At 45.7% G+C, this 24,125-nt stretch overlaps 1 protein-coding gene across 1 annotated transcript in view; it reads left to right on the forward strand.

Annotated features, from left to right (window-relative positions):
• Dpysl5 (dihydropyrimidinase like 5) overlaps positions 1 to 24,125 on the forward strand; it is a 79,350-nt gene that overhangs the window by 17,751 nt on the left and 37,474 nt on the right. Inside the window, exon 2 of the mRNA XM_071601983.1 lies at positions 16,788 to 17,052. Coding sequence (XP_071458084.1) covers positions 16,792 to 17,052 — 261 coding nt within the window. The 5' untranslated portion in view covers positions 16,788 to 16,791. The remainder of the gene's footprint in view (positions 1 to 16,787; positions 17,053 to 24,125) is intronic.

The following is a 24,125-nucleotide window of genomic DNA, read 5'->3' on the forward strand; positions in this document are numbered from 1 at the left end:
GTCTTATTGAGTTGTAAGAGTTCTCTTTATATTCTGGCTATAAGTCCTTTATCAGCTTTATGATTTGCAAATGTATGTTTCTGATCTGTGACTTACTTACCTTTTCATTTTCTTCACAGTGTCAATTGAAGAGCAAATTTTAAATTCATTTTCTTACTAGTATTTATTGGAGAGCAAACATTTAAATTTCGATAAAATTCTGGTTTTTTTTTTCAGTGTTATCTTTTGAGGTTCTTTTTTTTTTTTTTTTTTTTGGGTTTTTCTAACTCAAGGTCCTAAAGACTTTCTCTTTCTCCTGTGTTTTCTTCTTCCATGGAAGCATGTATTTTACATCTATGATGAGGTCTCTGATCCCTTTTGAGTTCTTTTTTTTTTTTCCTACATGGACATCATTTGTTCAAGCATCATTTATTAAAAAGACTACTCTTTCCTCCATTGAATTACTGGCACCTTTTTCAAAAATTAATCCATCAAATTGCCTAGCATGGGTGAGGCACTGGGATCGATTCTCAGTACCACATACAAATAAATAAAATAAAGGTCCATCAACAACTAAAAAAAAATTTTTTTTAATTAATCCATCATATATGTGTAAGTATTTGGACTCTATTCTGTAATATTGATACATTTGTCTCCTCTGCCTCCCAGTGATACTGGGGAATGAACCCAGGACCTCTGGAAGCTAGGCAAGTGCTCTATCATTGAGCTACATCCCCAGTCCACATGTTTGCCTGTTCTTACACCAGTACCACAACCATCTTGAAACTGGGGCTTTATATTAAGTCTTGAAAGCAGTAGTTTAATCTTCCAGCTTTATTGTTTTTTAAAATTGGTTTGCCTCTTTTAGGTCCTTTGCATGTTTATGTAAATTTGGAATCAGCTTATCAATATCTACAAATGGCCTGTTAGGACTTTGAGGCCATATTGAATCTAGAAGTTGAATTAGGGAGAAGTGATACCTTAATATTGAGTCTTCCAATGAAAAGTCTTCATTTATTTAGGTCTCAATTTTTTTTAACAACATTGTATAGTTTATACAGATTTCTCATGTATTTTTAAAATCCATCCTGGTTTTTGATGTTATTTTAATGAGATGAACATATTTTAATATTGAGAGCTGCCTCATTCTGTCAGTTCACAGAAAAGCAACAATCACTTGATTACCTGCAGCACAATAAGGCAGATTGAGAAGGGCTAGGCCTGGAATGGGTGGGGCAGGGTGAGGGGACCACTGGTCACAGACACTGGGGCAGCTGCATTCCACTGTACACACCTGTGATGGCAGGGAATAGCTGGGGGTGACCCATGAAAACAGATGGGTAGGGCACAGTGGCAGGAGTGCAGGCACAGGTAGAGGCAGGCAAGCAGCTGGAGTCCAGTAGTCGGAAGTCCTCAGACATAGCTGGGTAGGCTTCAGCACCTGGAGAAAGCAGTGGGTAACAATGGAGGGGAGTGTCACCTTTATAACCAGGGCTGGAGCACAGGGAACTGTTATATAATGTGGAGTCCGGGGTCCAACACTCAGGTCCAACCTTGGAGCAGGCAGAGAGGGTTTAATCTAACACCAGGTGTCCGAACCTAGAGTCTCAACATGACTCAAAACTTGCCTTCTGGTCCTTGGCCTGGACCAGGAGTTGCCTGGAAAGGAGGCTGCCAGGGACTGGGAACCAAGACAATCTAAGCAGCTTCTCTGGGAGGTGGAAAGAGATTAATTGAAAGCATTTATAAAAAGAATCTGGGTATCTGTCATCAGTTCCAGCTTTTCCTGTCCTCTAGCAGGAGCAGATAGAGAAGAGGAAGTGCAAGCAATCAGGATGAATGAATTAGATGTGCAGACAGCCAGACCTCTATTCCTGCCATTTGCTTGCTTTCAAGATGTAGCTGTAGGCAACCCTCTTGTTGGGAGGCGCTCTGCAGTTGCTCAACAGCACAGCACAGTCTGGAAGGGAAGGTTCCCTGCCTCTTTTTGTTAAAAGTAAATGAAGTTGTCTGCATTTTTTCGGACTCAACCACTAGGAAAAGCCTTGGAACCCAAACAATCTGTTGTTGAATCTCTTCATCCCCTTGTTCAAGGAAGGTAGCAGCCAGGCTGGCCAGGTCACACAAGGTATCTGGTTTGCAGCCCTTTGAGAAGATGCTGCCATATTCAGGGCCCAATAAACAGAATGAAGGAAGGGGGGCTCATGGAGTTGGACCTAACATTTGCTCTTCTCATCAAAGGTGATATGATGCCCTTGCCACTGGTCCCAGGGCAGAGTAGGGTGGGGGCATCTTTCACTGATGGGAGACACTGGAACAGGAGCCAGGTGGAGACTGAGCTTGATGAACTTAGTTTTAGACATGGACCAGTAAGACATCAAAATAGAGAGATCTACATACCTTTAGATGTGCAGATGAATGGTTGTGTATTTATATGTGACGTGTGTGTGGGCTTGCTCATGAATTGCTGGCCCCGGCACTAACTTCCTCAACACGTACTCCAGCGCAGTAGCTCCTTTGCAGGGCTACTGCTGATTCCGTGGCAACTTTATTGTAAAGATATTTGAACAGTGCAGAGATCCAGTCCCACAGCAATTCCCTTTCTCTGGGACAAGGCAGTTAAAGGTTTGTTGGAAAACCTTCCCAATGTTTTATGCAGAATTATATTTATATAAATGAGATTTCATATATATGAAATACACACACACACACACATATAATTTCTCTTACATAAATACAGACACATGTACCATGAGTTCTGTTCCGGAACCTGCTTTCCTCACCTAGTACCAGATCACCTTCCAAATTGAACTTAGGGATCTACATAGTCCTTTCCAATGACTGTATAGCCTTCTGTTGTGTGAATGTACCATCATGTATTTATTTTTTATTTTTCCACCTTTTTTTTTTGTTGGTGCATTATAGTTGTACATAATGGTGGACTCATTGTTACATACTCGTACATGCACACAACAATATAATTTGGCCAATATCATTCCCTAGTATTTCCCTGCTCTCTCCCTTCCTCTCTCTCCTGGGTCCCTTTCTTCTACTCTCTCCCTTTGATTTTCATGAGACCCACCCCCAACCTTCCTTTTCATATGAGAGAAAACATATGACCCTTGACTTTCTGAGTCTGGTTTACTTCACTTAACATAATGTTCTCAAATTCCATCCATTTTCCTTTAAATTACGTAATTTTAATCTTCTTTTTGGCTGAATAAAACTTCATTGTGTACCACATTTTCCTTATCCATTCATCCATTGATGGACACCTAGGCTGTTTCCATGGTTTAGCTGCTGTGAAGTGTGCTGCTATAAACGTGGATACGAATGTATTGCTGTAGTATGTTCATCATTTATTTGCACAGTCTTCCTGTCACCAGACCTTGGGCTTCTTGAAGTACAGATACTTGCCATTATAAACAACAATGCAGTGCAATAGCTTCACAATGCATCTTTGTACAACTTTTCAATTATTTCCTTAGAAGAGATTCTTAGACATGAAATGTACATTCTGAGTTTTCATTATAGATGTATAGATTTCCTTCTGGACAGGTGGTACCCATTTGAATTCCCGTTAAGAGAATATGCTTTTCTCACTTGCTCTGAGCATTTTTCTCTTTCATTGGTGCCATTATGACAGGTGAAAAATGTGATATCGTTTTGATTTGCATTTCTTTGATGATTAACAAAGGTGAGCATCTTTCATTTGCCCATGACCATGTATCTCTCCCCTCCTCCAGTGAGTTGCTTATTTATCCTTTGCCTAGATTTTTCTAGTGAAGCATTTGTTTTTTTCTCTTCAGATTCATAAGCGCTCTTATATACTACAGATATTAATCCTTGGTTATGTTCAGTTTTATTTGCCTTTATTAAAAATAATTTATAATATCTCTTGCTATATCACCACTTTTCACTATTATGTAGCCTCATCTAAGTCAGTCTTATTTTTTATGTTTTCGGGCTTTGGATTATGCTAAGAAAAGCATAACCCAACCAAAGTTATAAACCTACCCTTCTATGTTTTCTTCTAATACTTTATACTGTTATATTTTTAGGTAAAAATGCAAATCTAATGATGCCACTTCTTTACTTGAATTCCCAGAAAGCCTTCCCAATACCCTCAACATCTAGGTCACACTCTCAAATGGCATGTTCCATACCTTGGAGACCCACACTCAACCATCACATCCCCAGCCCTCCTGAATGCACTGAGCACGAGAGCACCATGCAGCTCTGTCCAGCATGCCCTTCTTGGCTTCCCCGTCATGCTGGATGAACTCCTAAGCCTCACCTCAGTGGCTCTTCTGAGGAGTAGTCCTCTACCCCAATTCGTGTTAATGCTTCCGCACCTTTCTTGTCCTGACACAGCCCTCCCAGCTCTTTGTCTCACACTGAAATGTCTGTGCTTTCCTTTCCACTGTGAACTTCTGAGCTCCTTGAGAGTTGGCTCAGTATCTGGCACCTGATGCAAGGCAGGCCGTAGGTGCTAAGCCGGCTTCTGTGATCTGATTGCCCTTAGCAAAGCTCAATCTGCTAACAGTGTGGAGGCCTCAAGATTGATTAGAACAGCCTCGTAATGGTACTGTCATAGTGTCTAGGAAAGAGATGAAGGCTAGAGTGAGGCCGTGGGTGGAGACAAGAGGACAGATGAGAGACAGATTGAGTAGGTAGAACTGACAGGGTGAGCAGTGTTGGGTTGTGATGTCCCCTAACTATTCAGCACAGGAGATCAGTGAGTTAGCCCATCATCACAATCCTGGTCTTTGATTCTTGTTTTGTGTGTGTGTGTGTGTGTGTGTGTGTGTGTGTGTGTGTGTTTAGAATTACCCCTATTCTTCTTCCCTTCCACAAAGCTGTGTGACTTTATCTAGCAACCCTCCGTGTCATCATCCATAAAATGGGGTTAGTATATCCACCTCCAAGACCACCTGTGAGGTGGTTTCCTTGAAGCACCATGTTTTAAGAGCCCTCCAGTCCCTGACACACAGTAGCACTTAGGGTTTTGTGCTCTCCTCCACCCCGTTATCTTGGGTGATTGGATTAGCGCCATCTCCTGACTGATCTGAAGAATTCCTAGGGAGAGAAGGCAAAATCCGCTTTTGTTAATGGGTTTCCATAAGTCACGGGTGCAGCCTGGCCAGCAGGTCCTCACCTGTCCACATGGCTCTATGCTCTGCTCTGCTCATCCTTGCTGCCACTGTCATCCCCAAGCTATTCTTTTCCTCCAGGGACATCCCAGAATTCCATCCTTTCTGAGTTCTGCTTCTTCCTTTTCTATTCCGCGGGCACCACCTAGTTAGCCCAGTTGCGTCCTCATGCCTGGCTATCGCAGCCATTGTCCCCCTGCCTGAAGTCAGCCTGGGCCAGGTGAAAGGGTGGGAGATCAGCCCCCAAAGCACGTTTTCATCTGTGAGCAAACTCAGTCTCCTGCTTTGGCTGCTGCAGGGCATCATGTGAGCTGTGAGTCTTTTGGGGCCTCCATCTCTGGGCCCTGCACCCCTCGACTTTATCTCCTAGCTCTCCAAGCGCCTTTCTCATCCCCGGCCCACCTGTCACCCCAAGGCAGAGAGCCTGCCCACCACCCCCAACTCATAGTTGCTGATTTCTATAAGAGCAGTAAGAGAGAGCCCTCTGGTCTTCTGGCCCACTCCTTGAACAAACACTCAGAACCTGCACCAAGGGCTCTTGGGAGAATCCTTTCTGCCTCTCCATGTTAACGCATTCCTGCGGCCACACCGTCACATATACAGAGCTCTTCACACCAGCTCACTGTCCTCCAGGGCCCCAGAGCACGTCTGCCTTCACCAGGCATCTAGTGAGACCCCCCCTCCACGGGCCAGGCCCCGAGAAGGATGACGTGAGGCAAAGGCTCTGCTCTCGAAGAGCTCCAGTGTGAAGGGCAGGAATTCCAACCCGAGTTTCCTGGGCCCCAAGGGGATGGTGTTTGATTACCTCAGAGGCTGTTGTAGGATTTATGTGAAATTGTGTGTGGGCCTCACACATAAGTTCAAAGTGATGACGATGTGCTGATGGTGTGGATGCCACCTGACAGCCACAGTCACTTGGCCAGAGGGCAAACAGAGCCAAGTGGATGCTCCTGGCTCCGCCCCACCCTATCACCCTTTCCAGTTGCCCTTCATACTCCTTCTGCATCCTTTGCCATCCCTACTTCTTCTAAAACAGGACCCTGAAATGTTAGAGGCATCAGCCCTTGTCTAGGGAAAGTTGGACATTTTCATCCCAAGGCCTTTTTTAAAGTGTGCTGAATGCTCACTTGGCCTGTTGCTTCTGGTGGGCCCCATGCTCCCCATATGAGCCTGGGTGTCCCACACAAGTGACCCAGCTCACAGTGGCCCATCCACCCTGTCACCTATCCCATCAGAGTTGAGTTTCGTTACCTGTGTGTTTCCACTTGTACTGAAGGGACTTGCCACTCAGGCTCAGGAATTCTGGATTGGGATGAGCGTGTCTGTTTGCCTCAGTGAGGGAGGTGACAGAGGCCCTTGAGAAGGCAGTAGCAGAGAAAGGCACAAGGGATAGGGACATCCTTGATTGGGCAGAAGCATTCTTGGATCTCAGTAACTGGCAGGTAAAAGCAACTTCAATTGGGGGAAACATGTTTTAAGCAGAAGATGAAATTACCTGGTACCTGACACTCTGAAGGAGTTCTATATCTCAGAGGAGATGGCAGGTGCCCTCCTGAAATCTATTTAATTTCAAGAGTCAAACAGCCCTTTCTCAAAACCTTCGAGAAGGTGACATCATGGTGCGGGCAAGACTTCTTGAAAAGAAGAGGGGAAAATTTTCACTTTATTGCAATTTTTTTCCCAAACAATATAAAGTACCAGCATGGCTTAAAATATTTACCATTTTTGTTCCTTGCCACATTGGGGGTTGAATCCAGGGGTGCTCTACCACCCAGCTACATCCCAGCCCTTTTATTTTTTTATTTTTATTTTAAAAAATATTTTTAAATTGCCAATGGATTTTTAACTTTGTTTATTCATATGTGGTGCTGAGGATCAAAACCAGGGCCTCACACATGCTAGGCAAGTCCTCTGCCACTGAGCCACAATCCCAGTCCCCCTTTTATTTTTTTGAGACAGGGTCTTTCTAAGCTGTCAAGACTGGCCTTGAACTTGCCTATCTTCCTGCCTCAGCCTCCCAAGTCACTGGTATTATAGGCGTTTACCACTGCACCTGGCCACAATATTTTCTTGGGGGAAACATCACCTGTAACCCCTCAATACAAACCCTTGTTTATTCTCATGGGGTCTGTTTTTGCACACATATTTTGGTTTTGATAATACTTGACATGTATTTGTATAAACATGCAATTATTCCAAGATTAAATTTTTTTTTTTAAAGAGAGAGTGGGAGAGAGAGAGAGAATTTTTTTAATATTTATTTTTTAGTTCTTGGCGGACATAACATCTTTGTTTGTATGTGGTGCTGAGGATCGAACCCGGGCCGCACGCATGCCAGGTGAGCGCGCTACTGCTTGAGCCACATCCCCAGCCCCTAAAATTTTTAAATGTTTGATGAATTATATACGGAAGAGTGAAGAGGATATATGTGCAGTTTAAAGACTAAAGCCATCTGCATCACTCCTGTGTCCTCTCTTGTACCTGACACTTGCAGCCTTTGAGAGCTCCCTCTGCCCAAGAGCCCCTCCCTGCCCCCAGATGGAACCCTACTGTCCTGACTTTTCTGGTCATCACAACTTTTTCTTCATGATTTTACCATTATATGCTAAAACTCTATTTCACTTGTTGTCTGGTCTTGATCATTATCTGAATGAAATCATACTTTTATTTACTATTTCATGTCTACTTATTTCTCTCAATTATTGCTTGCAAGATATTGCAAATGTCTATAGTTGGTTGATACTAATTTTTAGTTTAAAAGAGAAAAAAATAGAAATTTTATATTCATGCTCAATTTTTTCCCAAATCTAGATTTTGTCAAGTGGCCCGGACTTGTAGTACCTTTATACTTAGGAAAAAGGTGTTTTTGTCTCCTATTAGTGACTCACAGAAGAATGCAGAGGATATATGCGCAGTTATCACACCCCATCTGTGAACATAGTCCCAAGTTGAGAAGAGTCTGCCCCCATCACTTCCCACAGTGGGGGGCCGGCCCCTCCACCCTTTGGCTGGCCTGCTGGGAAGCAGCCACTCTGGGCCACTGGAGCCTTGGAGATGCAGCTGCTGTTCTTCCAAGGGAGCCGATGGAATTCTTCCTGGGATCAGGGACAGCTGGCTTGGGCCTGGAAAGCTTGGCAAGGTTGAGGAATCTGCCAGGGGATCGTCAGGGGTGGCGACTCTACTGGCCACCTGGTATTCTCTGGTTAAAACTTCCGCCAACAGCCTGAAGTCCTCATCACCCCTATATGCACACCCCTTCTGTCGTTCTCAGGGTTCTGCAAGAACTGGCCTCGTGGAAGTGGGATCATTCAGACTTACATTTCCCAGTATTCAGCCTCCCTGAGCCTCAGATGTAGCCTCCTGATGGTGATGAGTGAGTGACACCTACAAGGAGCCAGGTTTCTGCACAAATACCAAGGTCTGCACTACACACCCCTGGGATCGGATGCACACCTAGGTACACGTGCACTAACACACAACTAAACCTGACCTATCCCAACATGTACCACCACGCTGACTCAGCTTTGGCTTTCCACAACGACAACTGCCAGTTTTTCTTCTGCGCCTTAGAGCTAATCTTGTTGAACAAGTGGTCTGTGGCTCCATTTCTTTCCACCCTCTCAGAGCTAATCCTTGGGAATTTAGCTTTTGTCCTGCGCGCACTGATGGTGCTTGCTCTTTACGTCCTGCCGTGCTGAGCCAGGCCAATCCAGATGAACCCGTGGGATTAAAACCTCTTACTCCATCTTAGCCTGTGAAGGACTCAATCCTTTGGATTTACATTCTCCTTCCCAGAAGCTGTTTGTTTCACTCAACTCTGGCTGGGCCCACCAGGTGCCATCTCTCGGGTGGGCTTGTAGCAGTCCTTTGTCCTTAAGTTTGTTTTTAAATTTCCTCAAGAACAAGCCCTTGTTCACTGTGTTCACACCCATCATGCAGATGGTTTGGGATGGTGTTTGCCTTCTCTCTCTGACAGTTCTGAAGAGGCTGTTCTGGTGCTGGCTCCAAACTATAGTCCTGACCTCTCCTGACCAACTTGGTCCTCTCCAACTTTTATGCAGCACAGTGACAAAGGTGGTGGCAGTACTCTGGATGGAGATGCTTCATGGTCCCTAACTACAAACACTCTTGGCCAGTCCTCCCCAAGAATGATGCAGGCCATCTTATAGGTTTGACCTTGTTCAGCCTCTGGGTTAATAAAAGGACCTGGTGGGACATGAAGAGGCCTCCTGACTAGCCAGTTTGACATGGAAATATGCTTATGGACCCAGGGTGTGTCATGGTGGACATAGTATTGGCCACAGCCTCTCTGTAGCCTCTGTCCATGTGCTACTCTAACATCTGTTGGTCCATCTTCCTGTCCCAGGCCCTGGTACCAGGTCCCCCACCAGGTTGGGTTGACTCTAGGAGGAGTTCCAGGTTTCTGGGGACCATGATGGTTGATGGTGGGGTTGTTTTTGGACAGGCTGAATTCCTGCTGCCTGTGGAACATCCTAAAAAAGGGGTCCAGTGGGCATTTGGATAATAGTAAAATGTCCCTGCTCTGTCAATAGGTTTTCAGATTTCTGCCTGCTTTGGAAAGTGAAGGAGAGGTGGGTAGTGAAGAACTTGCTCACAGAGCAGGTGAGATAGGTCTCTGGGAGAGGAGGTCATAGGGGCAGAAATAGCTACGATCTATTTTTTTACTGGTGACCTGATTGTTATGGGTCATTAGTTTATATAAATGCACTAGGGAATTGAGAAGGAGGACATGAGGTTAGTTGAATAAGGTGTGGGGACTTGGATGATAACAATGCTGAGTCCACAGGTCTTTATATCATTATTCTGTATGCCTTACTTGGGTGTTAGAAATATTATTTTATTCTATTTTGTTGATTTATTTGTGTTTGGTGCTAGAGTTTGAACCCAGGGCCTTGCACATGCTGAACACAGGCTTTAATGCTGAGTTACATCCCCAGCCTCATAAATATTAAATCTACTCAATAGTTTGATCAAAACAATATAGAGGGCTGCGGTTGTGGCTCAGTGGTAGAGCACTTGCCTAGCATGTGTGAGGCACTGGGTTCAATCCTCAGCACCACATTATATTTTAAACCTTTATTTCAAATAATTGAAATAAAGGTTTAAAAAAATAAAGAATTAATTATAACATTATACTGTGTGCTAATATTAGTTAAATATTATTTAGTGCTTTCTAAATTTGGGAAGCAATTTACTTTTTTTTTTAATTAAATGAATTAACTTAGACCTTCAATGTCTCCCACTCATCTCAGACTCCCCTTTGATTTGGGGGATCAAAACCTTTGATTTGCTGTCATGTTTCAACTCAAAAGAGAATCCCTTTCCTGAGTAACCCTAGGGTGCTACAAGTGCCAACGTTCCCCTCCCCGTTAGGGCTGGCTCTAAATTAGAACAGAGAGAAGGCTTCTGAAAGCTGCTGATCAGAAGAAAAATAGCTGCAGGTTAGGGTTCCCAAACAAGTGTGCCAGGTGCCTTTTGATCCTTTAGAAGTGTCATCTGTCTGGAGCCAGCCTGTGTCCTCTGCCCCTTGTGCTGACTTCACCTGCCCTTCACGTTGCCACCCAGGTTGCCATTAGGCTTGGCTTCATGTCACTTCAGTTGTGTAGCTTTCCTCTAGCAGGACATCACAGTGATAGATTATATGTAAAAATCACACATTTTTCTCTGGATTCGATCCAAAGAGGGAATGCGAGTCAAACTGTGCCTGTTAGAAAGAGGAAATCCATATGTTAAACCAATACCTATCAAGTTTATTTTCAGGTCTTTATGCAAGAAGGGTCCCCTTTGCACCTTTCTGGCCCCATGTGTCTGTGCAGACTCCAGCTGAGCTGCAGCAGGGCCAGCTGTGCAGGACAGACCGTTCAGCTCCCCTTGTCTCACACCTCCCCACAGGCCCGGGAAACTGGGAAGGTGATGACAGAAGTAGACAACTCCAAAATGCGGTGTTGGGGTTGGCATTTCCTTGGCAGAACTACACTGCATGCCTTGTAGGAGGGTAGGGTGTTCGCTTGTCACGGGCAAACTGCGGTAGCCGGCATAACCTTGACTGTCGGCTCAGCACGATGCTCCCTGTGCTGTTCTCTGCATGGGAACAGCTCCAAGGCAGTTAAAAAGGGTTGGGGAGCTGGGATTTGTTATCCAGCAAAGTTGTTGTTGGGTAGCAAAAAAGTGTTACTATTTTAAACATGAAGAGGCTCTTTCATAAAAGACCTGGTTATAGTGTTGTCCCCACCTGGAAATCCCAGTTTCACCATCGCACATCACCTTCACTCTGAACTGTAACTGGTTCAGGAGCATAAGAACACTATGCCACAGAATTGGGAAATCAGGGGATGCAAGCTGTGTACGGTTGGATAAATCTTGGCATAGCAAAGATACCCACCATCTTGCCATGGAAGGCATCATTGCTTCCCTGAATAAATTGTAAAATCCTTCAGGTCCCTGTATCTGCCGTGTACCACCACCCTGCTAGTCCTAGACTACTGCCCTTCAGTTCAAGGTCACTGTTGATAAAATCTGGGGACTGGAGGGAAAGTTAGGGCAAACTGGATGAATCTGCACAGTGCTAGAATTCCTTACTTCTGACTTATTCTTATAGCTTTAACTGTCAAACATTTTTCATCATTTCTGTCTGAGAGGACAGACATGTGTTCTGGATTCTTTTGTTTGCATAGACAAAATAGCTGAATGATTAAAATTTTTCGTTAAACATATGGGCATGTGTGATATAGCCAGACGTCTTTAATGGAAGTGACATTTATTTTAAGGCCCAGTTGTTCCTTAGTGATGATTTGATTATAATGTTCGTTTCTGTCTAGTGTAATATCTTGGTGCGTTTGGCTGCTGTAACAAAAATAGCATAGACTGGGTGACTTAAACCACAAACATTCATTCCCTCACAGTTTTGAAGACTGGAAGGTCAAGGTTCCTGCTGATTTGGTTCCTGGTGAGGGTTCTTTTCCTGGCTAAGGGACAGATCTCTTGTTGTTTCTTCATGCAGCAGAGAGAGATCTCTTCTGTCTCTTCTAATAAGGGCACTAATCCCATTCATGAGGCTCCACCCACATGATCTAATTACTCCCAAAGGCCCTGCCTCTAAGAACCATCACACTGGGGATTAGGGATTCAGGGCATGGGGTGGGGGAAGGGCACAAACATGTGTTCATAGCATGCAGTGACCCAGTGGGCCAGATGGCTGGCTCTGTCTTCACAGTTACTGCATTTTAGAATAAACCAGGTGACTTGAAGCATCATAAATTGGTAAATCTGCTACTGACCTTCTGGAGAGCTTCTATTTCCTTCTGACCACAACCTCTGATAAGAGTACTCTATGGATACATGGCCTCCATCAGAGCAGAGGGAGAAAGGCAGCCGGTGGTCTTTAGTGTTTAAGAGCCAATGTTACAATTGCCCTTAAATCCTTCCCTTTGTGGGAATTCTCCTGAGAGGTGCAGAGTATCCACCCCACCCAGACACCCCCAGCTCCATTCACAGACCACATATATGCTGCAGAGAGAGATGCCAGGGACATTTCCTTTGTCTAGTTTAGCAAAGACTAACAGGGAAAGCTGGCAGAATGAATGTCAACAGTCAACAGCCAGAGGGGATTGGAAGGGGTTGGGCATAACTTGGAAATGTAGAAATGTATGAGAGAATTGATGACCACGGAACTGCTGGTGTCACCCTTGCCGGCTCTGGTCTCTGGAGGGAAAGACCCCATTTTAAACCAACACCTGCCAAATTAGTTAGTGTCCGACTCATCCTTCAATTCCTTAGTGAAGCAGTTGCCTCTCTCCCCCAATAGGCTGAGTTTCTTGAGACAGAGCCTGTGTTTTTGCCAGAGTTGTCTCCAGTGGAAAGGAATGAAGTTATGAACTATTATACAGCACACAAATGTTCATTTTTAAAAGCTATTCTCCAAATGCACATGGGTAGGGAATATGTTAAGCAATTGTGCTACAATATTATCCGCATAAGCCAGCGCAGGCCTAGAGGGTCCCAAGGCTTGGGTGAACCCGACAAGTTGAAGCCCCACAGGTGGTTCTGATGACAGCAGCCCACATCGTTCCCTGTATCTAGAAGTGGCCCAGGAGGCAAGGGTGGAGCTCACCATCCAGGTTCAGTCAGGCCTCCAGAGTGGGTTATGATTTACACTGAAGCAGTTCTACTGGGTAGCTGAAGATCTGGGGACTGAGTGACCCCACTTCCATACTGGCGCATGGTTCAAAGCTAAGAGTGTAGGCACTTGTGTTCATCTGTAAAGCTGGATGACAAAATGCCATAGACAAGGTGGCTGAACAGAAATGTTTTCTCACAGTCTGAAGGCTAGAAGCCTAAGGGTCCATTTCTGGTGAGGACTGTCCTCCTGACTGGTAGATGACTGTGTCCTCAGATGACCTTTATTCAGTTCACATTCATGGAGAAAAAGAGAGGATACTCCAATGCCACCTCCTTCAAGGTCACAACTCACATCAGATCAGGGCCCCAACCTTATAGATTCATTTAACCTTAAATTCCTTAAGGGCTGCATCTCCAAATGTAGCCAACTGCACTGGAGGTTAGGGATATTCAGCATATGAATTTGGGGATGAGAGACAAACCTTCATCCCATAACTGCTCCAAAGACAAACTCTCTTTCGATCTCTACTCTTATAAACTTTGTCTTGAGGAAGTTTCTTAACTTTCCTAAGCCTCAGCATCCTCTTGGTAAAAAAATGGAGTGGTCATGGTGCTGTCTGGGGCATTGTAAGGATTAAATAAGATAGTGCATATATGGGCTTAGTGAAAGGTCTCATGAATAGGAGGTGCTTAATGACCATAAGTTAACATTATTCACAGGGTCCTCTCTGCTTGGAGATGAGTTACCTCTGCACTAGTCACAGGAGTGCAGTCCAGCCTGGATTTCTAGGACTAGTCCAAGCCTGTGGGAATGGGACCCCTGGGCCAGGGAGGTCCCAGAACTTTCCTCTATTCTTTAGGGGAACCAACCCTCTTCTGGGCCAGGTTAACCTTCTGAGATTTCCGGCAGGAGCCGGAACAGATGGTGGCGGTCCAAGGGCCGAGAGAAGGGGAATAAGTGCTGGGACTGGTGGAGCAGCTCTATCTCCTCCGAGAAAGTATGTGGCAGAAGGGACGGCACCAGTTGGACCTGAGTGAAGGCCATTGGATTCCTTCTGGTTTCTTTTTAGCTTAAAAAAAGGAAAAGCTCTTTAACATAAATGCTCAGACTAATACAAGTTTATAATATAAATTTTTGAAAACATAGGAACTTATGAAGACCATAACAATCACCCACACCTCTTTTGTGCAGAGTTCACGCTTCCAACTTCCTTTGCAGCCAGACAGACCTGGTCTGAAGCCCACGCCCCCTCCTGGAGTTGTGTGACCCTTAGTTGGCTCTTGTTTCCCATTACTTTTCAAATTCTGTTTCCTGCTCCTCTAATGATGCTAACATCCCCGCCCCCGCCTTGTTCCCATTTTGTAGAATTGCTGTGTAGATAAAATGCATGTGTAATGCTGGGTGTGTGGTATTAATTGAGAGCCAATGTTCTTGCTTCTCTTGAAGATGATGCCCTTGACTTTGATTGGAGTAGCGAAACTCAATCATTACTATACCACACACTTCCTGGTTCTGCACCAGGCATGTGCTGTGAAATGGAAGCAAACCAATGTTGTTATTTCCAACAGGGACTTAAGAACTATGCTCCTTTTACCCTGAAACTGTTCTGGAAATGTAAGGATTCGTATTTGCACAGAGGATCAGATGTGTGTCCTCTTTCAGCAACCACTGCCACTATCATCACTCCCCTCTTGTGATGCAAACTGAGAACTTGGACCTGTGTTTTCATAGTCACACCTGAGCATGGCTTTGGAATAACAGAGAGAGAGAGAGAGAGAGAGAGAGAGAGAGAGAGAGAGAGATTGATTTGGTCAGGGTAGCTTTGTCCATCATCTGAGAACCCAACCATTTCAAAATTATTGCTTCTGAAATTAAGTCTCTGGTTTTCAGATCATGAGACAAAAGATCCTCAGAAATATGCCCAGTTTCCAACAATAAATAGACTTGTGGCTGTGGCCATCCCAATTCTTCCCAGTCTCTCCAGCTCAACTCCTCCCATGGCCTCTCTGCCCTTCCACACCAGGGAGCAGATCTCTTCTCCTCAGAAGTCAGAATGATACCTTGCAAAGAGCAGGTGTTCATAGGGTACAACTATCACTCCCGGCTACCTATGTTGTCTCCCAGCACTCCCCTGTGCAGCGCCCCAAGGGCCAGCCTGTCCTAACTGAAGGAGCACCTGGTGCTCAAGGCTCGGAGGACCCTGAAAGTTTCTTGGTGTTGAGATTCCATGCGCTCCAGCCTGGCCCACTTGGCAAAAGAATAAGCCAACTGCTTAAGCCAACTGTGTCCAGGAGAGCAGGCCAAGAGCAGAGAGCAGAAAGATGATGTGTCTCCTTTCAAGAGGAGTCCCTTCCACAGGTCCTCAGGCCTCTTCATCCTGGACACTTGCCTGGTAGAAGACAAAATGAAATGCCGAGAATGAGAGACAATATGTTCACAGTTATTTGTTGTATTCAAGAAGTTGACCATTATCCTAGACAGAGATGCTAAATAGCCCAGGAAACAAATATGGAATCGGCCTACTCAGTGCCTTAACATTTTGGTTGTGTCAGAGTGCAACAAGAAGATGAGGTTATTCATTCGATTATTCACCAATTTCAAGTGTCCTCTAAGAGAGGCTGGGGATGAAGAGGAGGTGAAGGCAAAGATCACCGATACCATTTGGCCTTGAGGGTCTCAGTCACTTGGTGGGGACAGAATCCAGAGCTGTAGAAGCATTTAATCCCATGAAGACCCAGAGAATCAGTGAAAGCTACTTAGAAGAAGAGACGGTTGAATTGAGTCCTAAAGAATGAGAAGATTGCTGTGTATAAAAGTGGCCTTCATTCAACCCCCAGATCTCTGGGGGTGGGGCTTGGCCACAGGTGTTTTCAACAGCTCTCAGAAGAGCTGACCATGCAGCCGGCTGTGGAGCCCCATGGGGGAGGGCAGCCTTCTGGAGGCCCACCCTGAGGCGTGAACTGAGAGGGTCCATCTGAAGAATGCTATGAATTAGGCAGCTGGGAGGGCTGGAGGATCTGGCTGAGACTCGCCCCAGGAGCCTCTGACGTCTAGGGACACCATGGAGCATAGTAGAGACACTGGTCATGTAAGACCTGCTCATTGGCTTGGCTACTTGGTAGACATAAAGTCCTTGGCACTTTGACTTTCTCATCTGTAAAATGGGACTCCTGGAGTTATTGGGGAGCTAAAATGAGATAGTAGATATGAAAGTGCTTTAGAACTCACACAGCATTTCTGGAAGGTAAAAATGGTATTTTTGTGGGCCCCAGCTTCCTCTTTACTGCCACTGTATCATGAGTCCATTGTGAGGTCATTGGGAGGCTCATGACCCCCAGTTGGCTGTAGGACCAGTTTTCTGAGGCTCAGGAGTAACTTTCTCCCCATTTCTGCTCACCTTGACCACAGAGTTTGGCTCTAGGAAGGGGTGACTGAAGAGTGGCTAGGAAGGAGTGGGCCTTAGTGACTGTGAAAGGAACTTTGACCTTGACTGGTTCCCCTGTCACCTTCCATAGGAACATGCTTGCCAATTCAGCCAGCGTGCGTATTCTCATCAAGGGAGGCAAGGTGGTGAATGATGACTGCACCCACGAGGCCGATGTCTACATTGAGAATGGCATCATCCAGCAGGTGGGCCGAGAGCTGATGATCCCCGGAGGGGCCAAGGTGATTGACGCCACTGGGAAACTGGTGATCCCCGGAGGCATCGACACTAGCACCCACTTCCACCAGACCTTCATGAATGCCACCTGCGTGGATGACTTCTACCATGGGACCAAGGTAATGCTCCTGTTTGCCAAAAGTGGCTTCTTTATTCTGCTCCTGGGGCTTCTCCAGATGAAACCCTGATACCATTTGGCCTTGAGGGTCTCAGTCACTCAGTGGGAACAGAACCCAGAGTGGATGCTCCCACTCTGTTACTACCAGAAGAAGGGTGTCTCTAGGGGCTTTTATGGCAACTAGGGTAGGGATTTCCACCTACTTGTCTCAGACAGTTTAAAAGACAGAATTTAAACCTGTTTGTTGATTGCATTACTTACCCATGTACTCAGGCCAGGAACTGATTTTATTTTCATATATTTAAAAAAAAATTTTTTTTCACAACACTGGGAATTGAACCCAGGGCCTCATGCATGCTAGGCAAGTGCTCTAGCTCTGAGCTACAACCCCCCAACCCTTTTTAAATTTTATTTCATAAGAGGATCTCACTAGGTTGCTGAGGCTGGCCTTAAACTTGCAGTCCTCCTGCCTCAGCCTCCCAAATAGCTAGGATTACAGACAGGCATGCACCACAGCATCCAGCTATTTTTATATTTTTATGTCATGTTATACAGAACTAGAGAAAGAAGAGGATCAGCTGTGTTTATTATTGTGTAGGAGTGAAGAGTTGGCTTGGTGGACTTGTTTATGCATGATAAGCTAAATTGAATCCCCAAAGTGTGACAGATTATAAAGTCACCTCTAGTTGGTTTTGATAGCAGAAATCATGAAAAAGCCATAGTTATCTTCTGTTTTCTCTCCTAGCTTGTTTGTTGTTTGTATAAATGACTTTAAAAATACTGATTGTTCTCTTTTTAGTGTGAGTTATCAGGAACAATATTTAATTGGGCTGGGTCTGAGCTACTGTATGTTCCTGAATGCAGAATACAAAAATTCAAGCCTGTGAAACAGGAATCAGGAGCCACACAGATGGGTTCTTTCACTCTTTCTCTGTGCTCCAAACCTATCATTGATGTCATTCCTCTTCATCATAATGATCTGTCACATTCCAGCCTCTTCCTGGACATCAGACAGTGGGAACATGCAGGGCAAAGCCTCTGCATTCGTCAGCTTTCCTGGAGCCCTCACTGACCTGGAGCCTAGCTCCCCATGAATATTTGTAGAATGAATGGGCAAATGCTGCATATCCAGATGGCTGTCTACACCCAGGGGGCGTCAGATTCATCTAGGAGGTTGTTTTCAAATACAGAATTGAATCAGAATCTCGGGGGCGCAAGTCTCCAACCCTGGCAGCAGTTCCTTATACTGACTATTTACAGTGGGCTTGGCCTCTAATGCTCCCTGGGTGAGAGGAATTCACCAGTTCTTGGTCCTACATAGGCTGACAGCCTCAAACCCCACCCCCACCCCCCGTGGCCCTATAACCTAAATCCTACTAGTACTCTATCTGGGGTTAGGGGCGTTGTCAGAGAACCCTTCCCCTGTGCTCAGGGATTTCCCCCTGGGATTCATTTCTTGGGGGCTCAGGTGTTCCTGATGCTAGGCAGCAGCTGATGAGGCCCCTCAAGGCCACCCTTGAGGAGTCTGGCTGGGACTGCAAGGATAGGAGAGGCTGGCCCCTATGGACCCATCTGCCCCAGGTAGGTGGCCTGACAGTCTCCCTGAGGTAAGAACACGTTCTTCCCCCGTCCAGGATCTGCAGAATAGACCCTTGGAAGGTTGGGCTGTGATGAGTCAGGACCCAGTAGCCAGGACCCAATCTGAGTTGGGGTAAGGATATTCCCTGGCCTCCGAGAGCACACCTGCCCTCTCTTGTCAAGCCCAGGGAAGTCAGGCGGTGGGAAGATTCTCCTACTGTCCTCTGAGAACTCCCTTGGACCCTGCAGGTGAGGTCTTGCTAATGAAGTGGGTAACCCCATTCTCATAAACTGGGGTCCTCTTGCATGGTACCCAGGTGGTAATCAGTACCTTTTTAAAGTGAGTAAGCCTATCCAGCTTGCCATCCTATGCACCAGGACAGGACAGGACAGGACAGGATGGCTTTGTTTGTGGTTATTTTTGTTGTCATTTTTGTTGAAATATAGCCTGCATATGGAGAAGTGCACAGATATTAAATATACAGAATTATCAAAACTGAACACACTCTTGTAACTGGCTCCCTGTTGATTAACCAAATGTTATTAGCATCCAGAAGCCCCTTCCAGTCACTGGTCCCCACCAAGGGTGACCACTGTTCTAACTATAATCAGAATACTATAATATTTTTTAAATACCATAAAGTTTTTGAAAATAAGAACTTGAAATCTAATTCACATATCATATACACCCATCTAAATTGTAGGAGCCAGGGATTTTTAGTACATTCATTACAGATTGGTTTGGAGTATCATTATTTTATGTGAATGAAATCAAGCCAGGTGTGCCTTTGCAATGACTTCTTTTGCTCAGATTCACCCATATTGTTGTGTGTGTGTGTTGTTTGTGGTTCTTTCACTCTCGTTGCTCTGTAGTATTCCACTGTGTGACAGACTACATGTACTTACCCATTCTGTTGTCACTGGGCATTTAGGTCCTTGCTGATTTGAGGTTAAGTCATCGTGCTATGAACATTTTGTATACATCTTTTGGCAAACATGTATGTGCACAATTTGTTGGGCATATTCCTAGGAGTGGAATTAACAGGTCAAAATATGACACAAAATGTTCAGCTTCAGTGGATACTGCCAAACAGTTTTCCAAACTGTGACAATGTATGTTCCCCGCAGTGTGAAAGAGAGGCCACAGTATTACACATTGAATGCCTCTGATAGTGAGTGACACCAGTCTATACTGGGGTGGTATGCTCAGGCCTTGTACCAAAAAATGGTTAGTGTTCCTGCTTTGGGGGACCTTTAGTTCAGGGCCAGATGCCACGCTGTCCCTATGCTGTCTACCAGCCTCATGGAGGGCAGCCTGGCCCTCTCAGTCTTATTTTCCACATTGTCATCTGCCAGAGCCTCATTAGCCAGGAGTTACAGGTTTTCCCCTGAGAGCCTTCAGCTCTTCAGAGCCAAAGAAGAGCTCTGCACACGAATCTTTGTGCAAAATGGAGGGTAACTCTTGATCTTTTACAGGCTTCTCCACTGTTACTGGGGTTGGCTTCCTCCAGAAAACATCTGAAGGACCCTGTGTGATTAAAGGCTCCAGACCTTCCAGTTTCCTCAGGTTCAGGCTGCCTTCATATCAGGCACCAGTTGTGCTGAATTTAGACCATAGACCACCCCCACCAAGCCACCTGATTGGTGGTGTCACCTAAACAGACTCTTTATTATATCCATCCCCTCAGCAAGATTGCATGTGTCTTTATGCCCCAGCCTTCCTGTTGCCCAGCCCCTGAGCCAGCCTCCTGGACCCCTTTAGTAGACCTGCCCAGGGTCCTCCTCAGGCCTCCCAAGAAGGATTCCTGCCCTTGCACCTTCCTTCCGTCCACTCCCACATGGCTGCTCCTACTGCTCAATATTTTGTCTTCCCATTTCCTCTGATTCCTAAAAATCTCCTGGGATGAGAAAATGCTCTCCTGTTAGAACACTTGCTGACAGGGACGTGTGGGTTTAATTATTCACTCCACCTTGGTACTTGTGCAGAGGCCATGTGCCCTGATAGACCGCCACCGACCTGTTCAGCTCACACCAAGGAAGTCTGGCTCACTTGAAGCATATTATTATAATAGAAAAAATGATCCCAAGGAAGAGCTCACTGAACGATTAGCCAAGAGAGATGGAGGGATCACATTGCATCTTTTTGTGCTTATCAGACAGATCCTCCGGGTCTTGAGCCTTGCACACCCCCTCAGCTTTTGCCTACTGTGGATTTGGCAGCAGCAGCCAGGGCTGGAAAAACAAAACAGTTGAGAGCCTGGCTTTGCTCAGAACATCTGGGTCTCCATTGTACTCAGCCTGAAGAGATTTCTCTCCAGCACTGTAGCAAATGCCTTCCACACCACAGAAGCCTCTGAGGCTGCGACAGGCTCTGCCTGGCTCCCCTGCTCACAGCCTGGTCACTTGATCGTCCGCCCTGCCCCAGGCACCACCTCCCTGGACTTCCCCTCTAACCTGCAAGCCTCATCCTCCAAGGCCAGAAGCAGTGTTTACCAGGAGGTGCCAGGACCTGATAATACAGACTCTATTCTAGAAAGAAACTGTGGGGAGGCAAGGAGAGGGGTACTGAGGGGATCCAGTGACCCACCTGTGTTGGTAAAGGTCTGGGATTACAGTCAGGTTGTAGGGACTTGACCTACATAGAAGTTAACATTTATTCTTTCGTACATATTTAATATTGCATCACAAAGAATGTTCATATGGGCTCTCGACCAGGGGTTCTCATGGCCAGGTGGAAATACAGAATCAGTCCTTTCAGCTAGAGGCACTAGCCCCTTCACTAAGCCGGTAGAGAAGGAGCAGCCATAGACAACTGAAAAAAAATTCTGCATCCATTCCCTGCCTCCCTCTCCTCCAAAAATATTTTAAGAACCACAGTTAGGCCAATGGTTTTCAACCCTTGGAAGCAAATTACATTAGAACCACTTGGGGGATTTTTAACAGATGTCAGTGTCAGGTCCCAGCCCAGACCAATTAAATCCATGTCTCTAGGCCTGCCTCCTCCCCCATAAGTATTTTTTAAAGCATCCCTGGTGATTCTGATCACTGGCCAGAAGATCATTCAGAAGATTTCTTGGTGTTTGGAATGGCCCAACAACCTGGCTGTACTATGGTGCCCATCTGATCCTCACCTTATATGCCAAGACTGACACCTGAATCTCCTTTGAAAGTATAGGCCTTGCCTGACCTTTGCCTGTCTTATTTGCTTCTCTCTTTTCATTCACATTCCAAGACCCAAACCCCAGCCTAGGGCCTAGATCCCTTAGGCTTGCTAAGTGTCCCTGGCATGACGTTTGCCCTTCTATCCATACCCCTTGGGTTCATCATGGTGAGAGAAGTTGGCAGTGGTAGAGGTGTCTTCAAGTGGAAGATTGACTGGGGTTGGCCCACTTCCTGGAGGGCCAGAGACAACCTCTATTTAGTCTGTGCCAGGGGTTGTACAGTCATAGAGATAGACATCTGAGTGCCCATGCTGCCTGGGGATTAAATAATTAAAATTATTTAATTTTAATAAATTTTAAAAAAAGGTATTGTGTCTAACCAAAAAATAAATATTTTATAAAAAGAAAGAAATCATGAACCCATCCTCCCATTGATAGGAGGCCCAGAGAAAATGAATGCATTGCCCCCAGTCCCAAAGACAGCTGGACCTGAATGCAGGTTTCTCAGTATAAGACTAATTCTTTCACCAATCCATTCAGGGTCTTCTGAAACCCCAGAATTGACTGGATAGTCATTCCATTAGACAGCCTGTGACCTCTTGGCTGGCTGTATACAAATACTTTCCTTCACCCAATATGACTCTAAACTTGCCTGGACCAGATGAGGGTGTCAAGAAACTGAGACCTCTCAGGCAGAAGCTGACAAACTGCTTGCCCACCCAAGATGGTGGCTTTGAGAAGCAGCATTTCCCCCTGCAGGGCTAACATCACAGTTGGTGCCTCAGAACAGGACTATTTATAAATGGTGATTGTGAGGGTTAAAGAGGTGGTGTGTGACAAATACTTCAGAGTGCTTGATGCAGAATACACATAAAATAAATATTGGGGTCTGCCTACTTCCACCCCAGGCCTTTCTTCCAGTTTCTTGAGTTTCTTGAGAAAAGATCTGCCCACTTTGACTTCACAGTAAAATTGATCATTCACATTCCAAGACCCAAACCCCAGCCTAGGGTCTAGATCCCTTATACTTGCTAAGTGTCACTGGCATATCCATACCCCATGGGTTCATCATGGTGAGAAGAGAAGTTGGCAGTGGTAGAGGTGTCATCAAGTGGAAGATTGACTGGGGTTGGCCCACTTCCTGGAGGGCCAGAGACAACCTCTATTTAGTCTGTGCCAGGGGTTGTACAGTCATAGAGATAGACGTCTGAGTGCCCATGCTGCCTGGATCCCTGGCCGTACACCCTGGTGGGTCTTCTCTGGACATTTGTCCTCACCTCCCAGCTTGTTTTCCCGGTTCAGCTGCTATCACATCCTTTCTGCTCACCCTACCCCTCTGCCACTGGCTGTGCTGGTTAGGATCACTTTCTTCTCTGAGTCACCCACAGTCCACCAGAGAGTGCTATGAGTGCTTCATGACTTGGCTTTCCCTCCCCAAGGGGGACGTCCCGTCTACCCTTCCCTGTGTTTGTCTAGTCCACTTGCAAGGGGTGTGTTAGTTTTCTTCTGTATAACTAAATACTGAAAATTTAGCTATTTAAAATACCCATTTATTAGCTCATAGTTCTGTAGTCTGAAGTCTGGGCATGGTGTGACTCAGTTCGCTGTCCCCACATGGGACATCTGGGTATCACTGGGCTTCATTCTCATCCAGAGTTCAGGGTCCCCTCCCAAGCTTGTGTGGTGGTGAAGTTCAGGGCCTGAGATCCCCCATTTCCTTGCTGGCTGTCAGTCAAGAACAGATCTCAGCTCCTAGAGAAGGCCAGCAGGCCATGCCATGTGCCACCTCCATCATAAAGCCATCACCTGATGCTCTCACCCTGAATCCCTCTCCCACATCAAGCCCCTGGCTGGAATCTCTCTCAGCAAGAAGAGCCCCTCCAGGCTGGGGATGTGTCTCAAGTGGTAGTGCGCTCACCTAGCATGCGTGAGGCACTTGGTTCGATTCTTAGCACCACATAAAAATAAAATAAAGATATTGTGTCGGGAGACCTAAGACTAAAAAATAAATATTTTTTAAAAAAATTTAAAAAATGAAGAGCCCCTTCCCTGTGTGAGCTCCCATGACTAGTTTAGGCCCACTGAGGGTCAGCTCCCTTATTTGAAATCACTGCCACAGAATATGACCTTTTCATGGGTTGGGTTTCACATCTTATTCACTGGGTCCCTTCCTCACTCAACAGGAAGGACTGTAGAGGTGGCCGTCATGGGAGTCATCTTAGAAGCCCTTTCTGCCACCAGGGGCCACATGTACTAACATGGCCACCCTATAGACATTTTGCCCTGATATACCTCTGCTCACCAATTTTGCTTTAACTACTTAAATCTGTTTAAG

Source organism: Marmota flaviventris, chromosome 14, assembly GCF_047511675.1.
Source record: "Marmota flaviventris isolate mMarFla1 chromosome 14, mMarFla1.hap1, whole genome shotgun sequence".
Taxonomy (NCBI): Eukaryota; Metazoa; Chordata; class Mammalia; order Rodentia; family Sciuridae; genus Marmota; species Marmota flaviventris.